This window comes from Anolis sagrei, chromosome 4 (assembly GCF_037176765.1).
Source record: "Anolis sagrei isolate rAnoSag1 chromosome 4, rAnoSag1.mat, whole genome shotgun sequence".
In the NCBI taxonomy this organism is placed as follows: domain Eukaryota; kingdom Metazoa; phylum Chordata; class Lepidosauria; order Squamata; family Dactyloidae; genus Anolis; species Anolis sagrei.
Window position 1 is genome coordinate 218,351,978 of NC_090024.1, and position 13,090 is coordinate 218,365,067.

The window sequence follows — 13,090 nt, forward strand, 5'->3', positions numbered from 1 at the left end:
ATATTTGATCCCTTCTACCAAAATGCTATGGCCACCAGTTGGAAGGCAGCTTCCAAGACCTGGAGCACACTTCATTCACCATTTAATCTCTGGGTGAGAAGAGCAGGTGCCCAGGCCATAACTAGCTGGGATGCTGCAGCTCTCCAGCAACAACAAACATGCAACAGCTATCAGAAGGTGCCTGCTGTCATGGGGAGAAAACAGACGAAACTAACACAAATGAACCACTTGCCCTCTGCCCATGCCATGTAGGGTCGCATTCTTGGAATGTTAACCCGATGAAATGAGGGAGCACCAAATGTTCCTTTGAAGCTACTAGGGAGAAGCGGCTTCACGGTAGAATTGTTTAATATCCACACATGCATACAGTTACACTGAGAACAATCATTGTATAAAGTGCAATATAAAAATAAATTCTCAAAAGGTGTCTGCTTCAACCAAACATCTGAATTCTACATACTGCAAAAGACAAAATCAAATTCATATAGAATAATTACTGAGAAACATGTCAAAGCTGACCGACCAGTAGAAACAAAGCACCTCAACAACCTCTGGAAAAACATCAGGCTTTCAGCTGCTAGTCCAATCCACAGTATAAATTCAAGTATTTCATTTATAGTTTATATTTCCTAAGTCGATACACTTAGAAGGCAATTTGACAATTATGATTAGTTACCAATGTGTCTTGCTTAAGGCCTGGTATTCCTTCAATACCCTTGCTCTGCTTGGAATGATATTTTTAGAAGTTTCAATACTATCAAAGAGTCCTTAAACCAAGGATTCAGAGGATGCATACGATATGTTCAGTTTTCTAGTACACCTTTAAAATAAGTGTGTGCCTTAATTGTAAAATACATACACATTTGTTTTATGAGCTTATCCTAATATGTCTAAGTTAATGAATATTCCCAAAAGTAACTTGTAAAGCGGATACTACTGAAGTCTGTTAAGACTTCTCTGACTTTTGTCAGAAGAGCTGGGAGGACATTGTATGTACTGCAAAAAAGAGCCCACTGGGAACTATTTCTACGACCTTACAAATTCTTATTAGTCCAGCCATGCTGGGAAAATACAAGAGAAAAAAAATAAACGTAAATCTTAAAACTAGTTTCTTAGTAGAAGTTTGTTTTCATTTAATACAACTCATCAGAAATTCCAGTATATTTCCACCTGAGAGCAACTGCAGTGGATGACCTATTGAAAAAAAGATTTAAGAGAAATGTAGACATGGATTTAAGAGAAATGAAATGTAACAAACTTAATACCTTTTTTTCTTTGTTGCACATGATCAACCTTGCCATTCAGTGCTATTTGGAGCTTCCTCATTCAAAAGAAATAGCTCAAAAGAAGTGTCTAAAGCGGCCACCAAAATATAGGAAGCAGCTGGGAAAATCTTTTCACAAATATTCAGGCAGGCTAGAGAACCTCAACTTGGTTTCTAGAACTTCTGACACGTGGAACCTCATTATAGAACAGTACACTAATTAATAGAACTATGATTCAGAATGGCTGTTTTAAGCAGTACACTTCAACCACAGCCATGAAAGATTTTTACTTCACTAAAAAGGATGTTCATGTTTTGGCAACATGTAGCTTTTCAAATTGCTGACTACATCTACCATTAGTCATGTCTAGAGACTGGGGGACCTGTGTTAGGCCAAAATTCAATAAACAAATTGGCAACCAGTTCACTAGTGCTGGGAATGGAAGATGTTCTTTTATCTACTTCCCCAGCTGCGTAACGGAGAGTTCTTGGGTGCAGTTCCATCATGCCAGCCCATGTCTAGCTGGGTTCCTGGATATATTCAGCATGACTAGTGTACCGAGGAAAGACAGTGGGCAAGTGAACCTGCTATAGCACACACCTGTAGCTCCTATGTGTGTGTGGAAGGGGAAGATGGAGTTACACCAGCAGTCCTTAATCATTGTTGCTGCACAGCTGGGACAAGGTGTCTTGTGCAAGGAAGTATCAAATACCTTCATGTGGAATACCCCCAAAATATACATTGCAGCATAACTAAAGATTATGCCTCTTGCATGACTCTAGCCTTGGACTGTAATCCTTACCATTCTTGATTGAGCCATGATGGCTTAAAAGTCTTTTAAGACATCTGGCAAGTACTACCTTGCATGCCATCGACCATATTTTCCTATTTATGCACCTCTAAGAAGTCTTCCTACCAAGTATCTCTCTTACTGACAAAGGGTAAATCACTTTTTACTAATTACTGTATATCCATGTAGTACTATGTAATGCAGCTGTATAAAGCATGGAAAATATATACTGTTCCTATTCAACCAATACAATGGAGACCTGCAGTAGGAATTAGAAATAGGATTCACGGCCTTCTGGATAGTTACTATACCATACAACACGCCTACTCAAAGGGGAACTATACTTCAATGTAGCAGTCCTTTAGGTTTGGCAATACAGAGGCAGGTGGTTGTTATTCATAATAATAATAATACAGGTTTGGCACTGATAATACAATGGTATATCTTAAGACCTTAAAAGTTCATATTTACAATAAGCACCAGTTTCTGGTCGTAGTTGGCACCAAGTTAAAAACCTCAACAAACAGCTCCAACTGTTTAAAAGGTGATATCAAAATCCCATTTTGTTGAGTGCTGACTTGCTCCAATATTGACATTGGAACAATAGACAACATGTGTAGGTTTCCAATCCCCATCAAAGTTTCATCCTGTAGCACTGGAGGCATGGGAAGAAAGGGATCAAATGCTTCATCTACAACTTGACAGGATGAAATAGGGATGAACATTCAACTGTGAACACAAAACACACCTTGAAAGTAAACCAACAATAAAGGAAGATCTGAAACATTGATGCATGGGACTTCAGAAACAAAACTGAAAGATACCAAGATCAAAACAACATGGACAAAATACTGCACATTGTATGTAAAATATTGCCATTTACAAATCAAAAATTGTGCTTATACAACACCCTGTCTACATTTGGTTTGCGCAGAGACTCCAAAAATGCTATCTCCCCAAAATAAAGGTATCTAAACAACTATTATTTTCTCTTATGGGACAGATATCTAGCACTATCTACAATAATTTATCTGCCCTTCTACCAAAATGTAATTTTAACAAACGGGGTACAAACTGACAGCTGAACAATTATGATAAATTCTTTCTTTTCCTTTCAATTCCTTTCCTAACTATTTTACAAGTTCAAGTATGGGTATCAAAAACAGTCATAAACTGCTTGATGCTTTCTTTTATGCAAAATGAGTGTGTGCTTTCATTCAATTATAGCAATAACCATGGCATCTGCCAATTACAAGATTCAAGTAAATGTGAATTGGGATACTCCATATGAAAAACAAAAATCTAATATGTTTGTATGTGAAGGGAATGTATAAGGAAACATGTCAACCAATATAAAAGGATGAAGTTTATCTGACATCAAATAACCAACTGGTCTTATATACCACATTTGTGCCTTTTTCCACAAAAAAAGGGGCAACATGGCAATATGACAGGAGAGGACAAAAGTAATCCTTCAGTTGTTTTTCATCTACAGCTCCCATAATCCCTTGACATTGGATATTCTATTGCTGATGGGACTGCTAGACCAAAACACTCAAGTTGCACAGTCCGGCCCAGTCCCAAGATATTCCCTCAATTGTAAGGCATTTCTTCCCCTTTCAGTTTGAGAGCTTCTAGTTTTTTAACCTTAACCATATCTATTTGGAAATGCATTCCATTAATTTTAGTGTTTCTTGCTTTCAAGTAATTGTGCTTTGAACCTTAGCAATATAACCTAATTAGCCAATTATTTGGGGGAATTCATTTCAGAGAGGCCCAAACACTGACAGTGGCTCCAAATGCACCCTCTTGCCAGATTGCCACAGAGCCTCACCCTTCCTCCACGGCTTCTTTTAAAAATATGCTTTGGTTCCAATATAAAGTGCCTCAGCTGTCTCCACATCTGGCTACAGCTTAAGAAACAAGGCAGAATTCATAATCCCTTTGCAGACAGTAGAATGACCTTTCGGAAGCTTTTACGGCTATGTTAATAGCAGGAGTAGAGTTGTGTTTTCAAGCTTCGCAAAGAGTCATCACATTGCTTCTCATCTATCTCCCCACTCATTAATGGGTCATGAGGCATATAGTCACTGGAAATAGCCAAGTGAGAAACGTCATACAGGAAATCATCTTCTGAGGCAAGCAGCAGCTCATTCCAGGTAGAGATATCCAGTTTCCCTGCAATGCCTCCATACTCTTCTGGAAGGATCCTTGGAGAAAGGTTGCGATGGAGTGAGCTCTGATCTGACCCATGAAGAAAAAACTAAGAAAAAGAAGAGAAATTACAACTCTAAAATGGGATTTATAAGCCCAGATTCCTAGATGGTGAGCTCAGAGTGTACATTCTCCCTGCATGCAGCTCTAAGCCCAACTTCCACCCACACAGCCATCAAACCTATAAGAGCATTACAATGACAATTAAATGATTGTGGATTTGAAACAGGGAGAGAGGCAACTGGGTGGTGTAACTACCTCGGATGCCCCATGCAGTTGAGGAGAGAGAAGCAGAAAAATAATGCTGCTGTTCCTCTGTAAGTCTCACACATGGCCCATCAGGGGATCCCTGCTGCCCTCCCTCCCTTTCTGGGTGAAAGCTGGCACTCCATCATAGCAGTAGCCTCATGTTGCTTGCCAGCTTCTGGGTGGGGCACAAGAGGTTAGAAAATAGCCTTTGGTGCTTCAGTCAAAATAGGATATACACACACCCATTATTAATCATGATATTTCTGAAATATACACTCAATGTTGGTTTCAAAGTCAGACAATGGTTGGCATGAGCAACACTAGTCTCCAAGGACTGATCCGCAGGAGTTACAAGAGCTCCCAATCCTGCAATCACCTCTACTGCATTTAAAGAGGTAATTTAAACAGCCCCTGTGAACATTAAAGTAGTTTTATATCCTACTGTCAGTACTTGACAAATTCAAAACTTCCAAGGAAAAGGTAGGAGCAGGACTTCCTAAAAGGTCCAGAATGAGGACATAAAAGGGTTGTTGGATAGATGCTGAAACGCAGAGGACACACAATACCCCAATTACTGCACATCACTTTTGGAAAGGAAAAACTGAATTGTATGCTGAAGGCAAGAAGAGGTACAGAGAAATAAGGACGTCTGAAATTCATGTACATCATCTAGTTCTTACAAAATCAGCGTCCCCTGGTTGTTCATTTTAGATGGAGAAAGAGATTGGACCCTAACATTTAACTGATGTTGTCCTTAGGAAGCACCTCTAGGTGTTTTTATGCATCCAGTGGATGGAGTGGGATGGTGAAACACTGCAGAGAACGGATTCAGAGGAGACTGGAAAACTCACAGGTCAGTGGTACCCCGCCACCTCTTTTTTGAAGCCATAACTTTAAGCATTAGCAGATAATACTGGAAGCAACATTGTCTGAAAGAAACCCTGTTTCCAACACAGATTTACAGACAAGAGCCCTACCTTACTGTAACCCTTAGGACATCATTGGTATTGTTCCAGGTAACATGAAGGCCACTCACCCGATTTGCTATTTTCTCCTTGAGGAAAGGTTTGATGATGGCAAAAATGCCCTTGAATATGCGAGGTTCATTTATGATATTGACAGCTTTTATTCGAATAGGAAAACCATCCTTAAAAAAAAGAAAAGGAAACAGGTTTAGAGTCTTATGTGTCCCTCAGTAGTACTCTAAATACTCTAAGGGCACAGGTACTGAATTTGGAAGCTAAGCAGAGTCAGTACCTGGAGACCACCAATGAATGCCAAGACTGTAGACTATATTTGAGAGAAAAGGATTGCCGAAAGCGTCTCTGAATATTTCTTGCCCAAGAGTCATAGAATTATAGAATCATTCAGTCATTGAGTTGGAAGAGACCTCGTGGGCCATCCAGTCCAACCCCTTGAGAAGATGCAGGAAAATTGCATTCAAAGAAAACACTATGAATTTCACAAGTGCCCATAAGTTGACAGTCTACTACATATGAGCGCATACATCACCCATATCATAAGCCATTGGCACCGAGGTTGTAACATACAAGCATAACAAACAAAGGGGTCATATGGTTTAGTTTGCAGTTACCAACTGGTAACCAACCACTAGGAAATGCCTATCAACCACTAGGAAATTGTGTGTTCTGTGTATCTCAAGTGTGCACTGCTCCTAAGGTTTTTGAAAAACACTCTGGTGATATTGCCATACAGACTTGCTAAGCAGATATCCTCTGTATTTTAAAGTTTTCTGAAGAAAATTCTGAGATTGTATTCTGCTCCCATTTTACTGTCAGCAAGGTCACCAACTCAACGGATAGCCTATTTCCAAACACATAACTGATATTATCTGCTTTCTCCCCTCTTTTTCTTCAGGGGTATCTCTTTCACCACAAAATCACTAACTTTTCAGCTGTAACAGGAGGCAGTTCATACTAGCCTAACAGGAGGCAGTTCATACTAGCTACAGCTCCATGAAATTCAGCTGAGTACTACAAAAATAACCTGTCTGCATCCATTAGCATTTTTTAATGTCAGGAGCAATTTGAGAAATTGCAGGTCACTTCTGGTGTGAGAGAATTGGCTGTCTGCAAGGAAATTAAGTAGTATTATCACGCTGAGCAGAACTTCAGCCTTGGCTATACGTTTACTAGCTGTTTAGTTTCCAATATCAAAATCAGAACCAGCATGCTGTTGTCATTTTAATTTAGGGCTCTGGTTTTGGCCTCAATTCAACATCCCCTGTGCACAGTGTAAAATATCTGCATACAGACCTTTTGCTATGCTGACCCATATGCCACCTCCCAATTAACTGTAAAGCACCAGAACCACTTCCTAAAGGCATTATGTACTTCAATGTGAGAAGGTAGGACAAAGGAAGGTCTGGCTAGTGCCCCCCCCCCCCCCCAAACCAGGTGCACAATAATTACACTACTGCTGAGCTCTGAGGAGCGGGGTCCTCTAGAGATCCCAGTGATTCTGTAATTATTTTATTTCCCAATTTCTGGGGAAAATACTGTCTGATGCATCTCCAATCCTACCTGTTCATGTTGAAGCACTGAATGCCTGTATGATGCAACTTTGAGGCTTTAAAGTAAGTTGGGACATGCCATTTATTAAATGGAGCAAGGAGTACAAATATGATGTTATGCTTTCCTTTGCAAAAGTATGCTAGCATTTGGAAGAGTCTTCCTCCAAAGAAATGTGTTTTAGAGAAAACAAAAGACCTGGACCACTAAGAGACAAAAAGTAAGAAGATGCAATCATGAATACTACACACATTTTCACGCTCTAGCAATTCAGATCTTACCTGAAGAATTCCAATCACTTTTTTGGCTATAAAGGGACCAAAATGAGATGCCTTTGATAAGCTGACTCCTTTGTAGTCTGCAAGGATTACAATTCCATTCACCTGGGTCTCCTCAGACTGTATGAGCTTTTCTAAGGTTAAGTATATGGCACGAATGTTTTCAGTAATCGGATAGTTACTTGGTGTCCATCTGTCTATGGTTATAAGACAGAGATGGTAAGTTACAAAGCTGAACAGAAAACCTACAGTACATTCCCAGACTGAATGTTCTATATGCCTTATAGATGATAGCCATCTTTTAATCATTGAGGCCCTTCTTCACATAAGTTTTTTTTTCTTATTGAAAAATCCACTGCCAACTGTATATATTTTCATATTCCATATGCTTGGATTTCTGAAGTAAACACCAAACATATCTTTGAGGAGATGAAGGTTGAAGCTTACAGCAATGTATTGCTTTTATCATGTCCCAACCTTTCAGGGAGCCCAAGATGACATACAACAGATATTTATTTAAAAGATTAAATATAAATAGATAAAACATATATTTAAAAATAGCCTAATGGTTAAAAAAACCCACCAATACGCTGGTTAATTATCCAGTGGAGAGAGAAAAAAGAAGGGGGTGGAAAAGAGATTAAATCTTAAGTAATTGGGGGGGGGGGGAGAATCATATTCTGCAATGAAACCTCCATCTAATTTGATTGGAAATTCTACTACACAACACACAATTTGTAATACTGACCAAGACAACAGAATTCATCATATGAGCAATTTATTACCTCAAAAGAAAAAGCAGATACTTTCAAGAAATACTGTAGAAGGATAACCAATGACATGTTAATCATACCTGGTCGAATGCAGACAACATGGCGCCCTTCATCATCTAGGTGAGAAAGCACAGTGACAAAACCAGAGTCTAAAACTGGCTTTATAGCAGATGGTTTCAAGTTTGTAAAAACCTCTGGCCAACTTCTCCTACAACTGTGGTAGTTCACAAGAAGCTGAAGGGCTCGATCATAATCAAACTTTCTGGCTCTAAGGAACCTGAGCAAGAAAGCATCATCTAGACAGGTTCCCAAGTTAGGATAGTCTTTGCACACCATGTCTCTGAGGGCTTGCACATCTCGAAGCCGCCATTCAGGTTTTTCCTGCAGCTCTTCACGTGCTTTGGCAATAAGCTCTGCAGACAGTGTGCAAACATACTTTGACTCATCTGGCAGGATGTCAATTCCTGATAAAGATCCCTCAGAGGGACTTCTAAGGGCACCATCACCATCTCCTGACATTGGTTAAAGGAAAGATCTGCAAGGATAGAGGGGAAAAAATAAAATAAATAAAAGAGATGTAGGAGTAAGACAGCAAGGGCCTGAAAGCATCCAACCAGTCTTACAGGTATGTCTTGAGACATCTGAAATAGGAAATATTGTTTTGCTGGGCTAAATATATCAGTTACATTATTTTACAACTTTCCAGACCCATCATTGCTGACAACAGCACTCACCGAGATGACACCTGTTTATATCCATTAATTTTTTTAACTAAACTGGCTATAAGTCTTCTGTTGACAAGCTGTAGAAAGAAAACGTCTACTCAGTTCTTACTGATCCTTTTTATGATAAGAAGTGATAAACTTTAATCAGCTTTCACCTACCTATGCAAAATGCACACAAAATATTTTCTGCCAGATTCTGATTGGATATGTCAGTGTCTCTTACCAACCCAAAGAATTAAAAGTGGGGAAATTTCATTTATTTTTTGTCTTCAAATAGACATCCATGTTGGGCCCTTCCACATAGCCCTATATCCCAGAATATCAGGACAGAAAATCCACATGATCTGAGTGTGGATTCAGATAATCCAGTTCAAAGCAAATATTGTGGGATTTCCTACCTGGGATATAGGGCTGTGTGGAAGGGCCGTAGGTTTGTCACTGTCTACAAAGGGCTATGTAAAGGCCTTACTGTTTCCCTGCTTGCTATTTTCTGATTCCTTCTCCCCTTAATTTCATTAATCTCCCACCACAAATTGCTTGATCAACTGGTAACAAGCAGAAATGGTCTGAGCTCCCTCTAGGAGCACCTGAGTATTTTATTTAGTAGTTAAACATCCACATGTCTATGGATCCCTTCACTCCATAAACCAGAGTCACTAAAGAATAGAGTAGATTTGAAAGGAGCAACATATACCTCAACCTGATTCAATCTGATCATAACAATCAGTTTTAAGAGCTTCTTTAGCCAGCTCTGAGACAGAACAATGTCCTATGCGATGTAAATCATAATTATAGCTCTGGTTATGATAGCATATTACTCACCTGGAGTGATTTATAATTTACTCTGTGCAAACAAAATTCCATTCTGGCTACAGCAGCCAGCTTCCTTGAAACCATAACTACTCATAAGTATTTCAAAGATGTATATATTTCATTTTGGGTTGTCTTATCAGTGGGTTGTCAAGGCAGAGGGCTCCAGGAGACATTTACCATGGCCTTCTTCTATATATAACACTAACAAGTATTAGTTATGGTGTCCTTAGAGCTATTACCTCTGTGTGAGTCTTTACCAGTGTTACCCCTCAAATGTTGCTGCCCAGTAGCTTTTTAAAAATCACGGTATTTTTTAACTGGTATGCTGAATTTATCATATGCAAATCCGGATTAGATTCTGAGGGAAGAGCTGTGCAAATAGGAGGAACAAGCATCAACAATTTAAAGGGATTGGGCTAGATGACCCGTGTGGTCTCTCTTCCAACTCTATGATTCTAAGACATATAAACAAAACTGTATTACTTACAGGGAATATCAAAGGCTTGGAATGACTACTGGGGAAAGGGGGAAATCAAGGAAGAAAGTGCAAACATGGGTTTCCAATTGGACATTAAGAAAATAAAAATAAATACCACATACAATTTACATAATTTTAGGGTAGACAATGAAAACACTGGATCAGGGAAAGTTGCCAAACTGAAACCATTCCACTTCTTTGTATTCTGCCCAAACAGCAACCCCCTGCTCTGAGTACAAGTAAAATATCAGGACAATTGTGAGTAGATAAATAGGTACCACTTTGGCAGGGAAGGTAATGGCACTCCATGCAGTCATGGACAATGTCAGCCCTTCAGCTTAGAAATAGAGATGAGCACCACCCGCTAAAGTGACTGGCTTGATTTTGAAGGAACTGGGAGTGGCCACGGTTGACAGGGTGCTCTGATGTGGGTTGGTCCATGGGATCATAAAGAGTCAGAAGCAACTGAATGAATAAACAACAACCACCACCCTCCAAAGTCAGAATCGACTAGATTTAATGTCAAGAGGAAATCTTTACCTGTACTGTTTTATTATTGTATATAGGTATGTCTTAAGTTGTGAGCCGTTTTTAGTGTCAGTATGGTGAGACACCACAGGATATAAATATAAATACATAAAGACTAGAAGACTAAAAACCTGGATGTTCGAGCAGGCATTCGGTTAACTCAGTGCAAGGAATGTAATGATTAAAGGACTGGCAATATGGACGACGAAACTGGATTACGATTTTAGTCAGGAGTTGAATTGGATTGTTTGTTGATATATGTATTGTGTACTATGTTTTTTATGCTTTTAAACTGTATATTGCCGATTGTTATATTTTGTTGTAAACCGCGCTAAGTCGCCGGCTAGGCTGAGAAGCAGCGGTATACAAGTATAGCAAATAAATAAATAAAATAAATAAGACCAACTCAGTATACGTCATGTGGTGTTTTCGTGTATTTTTTTTTAAAAAAATTGTTGATTGTTTAAATCAGTGGTTCTCAACCTGGGGTCCCCAGATGTTTTTGGCCTACAACTCCCAGAAATCCCAACCAGTTTACCAGCTATTAGGATTTCTGGGAGCTGAAGGCCAAAAACATCTGGGTATCCCAGGTTGAGAACCACTGGTTTAAATACTTCCAATGTTTAACCCAGTGGTTACCAACCTTTGGGCCTCCAGGTGTTTTGGATTTCAGCTCCCACAGTTCCTAACTGATGGTAAGCTTTCTGGGAGTTGAAGTCCAAAACACCTGGAGGCCCAAAGGTTGGGGAACCACTGGGTTAAACATTGGAAGTATTTAAGCAATCAATAAAACCAATGTAAAAAATTTGCAAAAACACCACATGAGTATCCTGAGTTGGTCTTATGCCTCATTTGAATGTCTGCTGAGGTTAGGTTTTAATTCACACACTGTTCTGGTTTATTATTATTATTATTCTCTCTTGGGGGTATGTATAAATAAATAATAGCAACATTGAAATAAGAATAAGATTTCCTGTAACTTGGCTCAAGTTATGAATCAAAATGGGGACTGCAGTCAAAAAAGTGGAAGAAGACATGAACTTGGAAGGGCAGGTAGAGTCTCATTTGTAAACATATATATAGATATTATGTAGGTGTGTGTGTGTGTGTGTGTATATATATATATATATATACATATATATATAATTGAAGATTAAAGTCAGTATTATTGATGTCATCATATCTCCCCTTTCAAGAGATCAGGCCTGGGCAAACTTGGGCCCTCCAGGTATTTTAATTCACACACTGTTCTGGTTTTTTATTGTTATTATTTTATTCTCTCCCTTGGGGGTATGTATAAATAAATAATAGCAACACTGAAATAAGAATAAGATTTCCTGTAACTTGGCTCAAGTTGTGAATCAAAATGGGGACTGCAGTCAAAAAAGTAGAGGAAGACATGAACTTGGAAGGGCAGGTAGAGTCTCATTTGTAAACATACATATAGATATTATGTGTGTGTGTATGTGTGTGTGTGTGTGTATGTGTGTGTATATATATATATAAATAATTGAAGACTAAAGTCAGTATTATTGGTGTCATCATATCTCCCCTTTCAAGAGATCAGGCCTGGGCAAACTTGGGCCCTCCAGGTGTTTTGGACTTCAACTTCCACAATCCCTAACGCTTAAGCGGCTGAGAGGGGAAAGGAAAGGGCCTGAGACTGTTAGGAATGGTGGGAGTTGAAGTCCAAAACACCTGGAGGGCCCAAGTTTGCCCAGGCCTGATCTATAAATTGTTGTAAAGATGAACAGTGAAGAAAGCTGATAGGAAGAAAGCCAACTCATCAAAAACAACAACCAAATAAGAAGAGCCGCCTCAGCCATACTCACCCCAACTCCAGCGCTAGCGAGACTGAAGAGGAAGAAAGGAGAAGGGGAAACCGGCCGTGACCTGACCCGGAAGCACTCCACTGCCGTTGCTAAGCCACCGTCGCCCACGGAGAGGCAAAGCCAACGGGTCCGACTGAGCATGCGCGAAATCCCCAAGGCGGCGTGACGAGGAGACATAGAGGCTCTGTTGATTGCAAGCTATACTTCCGGTTCCCGATGTTCCAGTTTGGGTAATTCTGTCTTGGTGAGAAGAGGAGAAGAAAGAAGCTGTGTGCTCACCGAAGACGTGTTGACACATGGAAGGAGATGAAAATGAACAAAATCTGGCTACCAGTATTAAAAAAAAAATCTAAAATCAGGACAGTAAAAAAAAAAAACAAAAAAACTGGGGAATTCCAGATAGGAAACAATCAGGGCCAGCTAACACCTTCCAATAAAGGATTCCCGCAGGAAGCAGCCAGGCTTTGAAGCTGCAAGGCCACTAAATGCTAGTCAAAGTGGCCAATTGCCACATTCACACTTGCCTCCAGCAGACAAGAGTTCTTTCTCCCACCCTGGACATTATTCCACAGATATACAAAACTCACTTGCCTAGTTTCCAACAGACCTCACAA

At 39.6% G+C, this 13,090-nt stretch overlaps 1 protein-coding gene across 1 annotated transcript; it reads right to left on the reverse strand.

Moving 5' to 3' along the window:
• Nucleotides 1–301: 301 nt before the first annotated feature.
• On the reverse strand, nt 302–12,556 carry TTPAL (alpha tocopherol transfer protein like). The gene is made up of 5 exons (XM_060772188.2): nt 12,477–12,556; nt 8,181–8,635; nt 7,331–7,524; nt 5,555–5,665; nt 302–4,318 (listed from the first exon to the last, which is right to left on the reverse strand). Exons 2-5 carry the CDS (start codon nt 8,617–8,619, stop codon nt 4,043–4,045), a joined length of 1,020 nt encoding a protein of 339 aa, XP_060628171.2. The 5' UTR covers nt 8,620–8,635; nt 12,477–12,556; the 3' UTR covers nt 302–4,042.
• Between the last annotated feature and the right edge of the window lie 534 nt (nt 12,557–13,090).

Excerpts from the sequence above, each read along its gene's own strand:
- TTPAL (XM_060772188.2), bottom strand. The coding sequence starts at position 8,619 with ATGTCAGGAGATGGTGATGGTGCCCTTAGAAGTCCCTCTGAGGGATCT. Across the intron at positions 7,525-8,180 it reads TGTTGTCTGCATTCGACCAG|ACAGATGGACACCAAGTAAC; the intron begins GTATGATTAACA and ends TTATAACCATAG. Across the intron at positions 4,319-5,554 it reads AGGAGAAAATAGCAAATCGG|TTTTTTCTTCATGGGTCAGA; the intron begins GTGAGTGGCCTT and ends TCTTTTTCTTAG.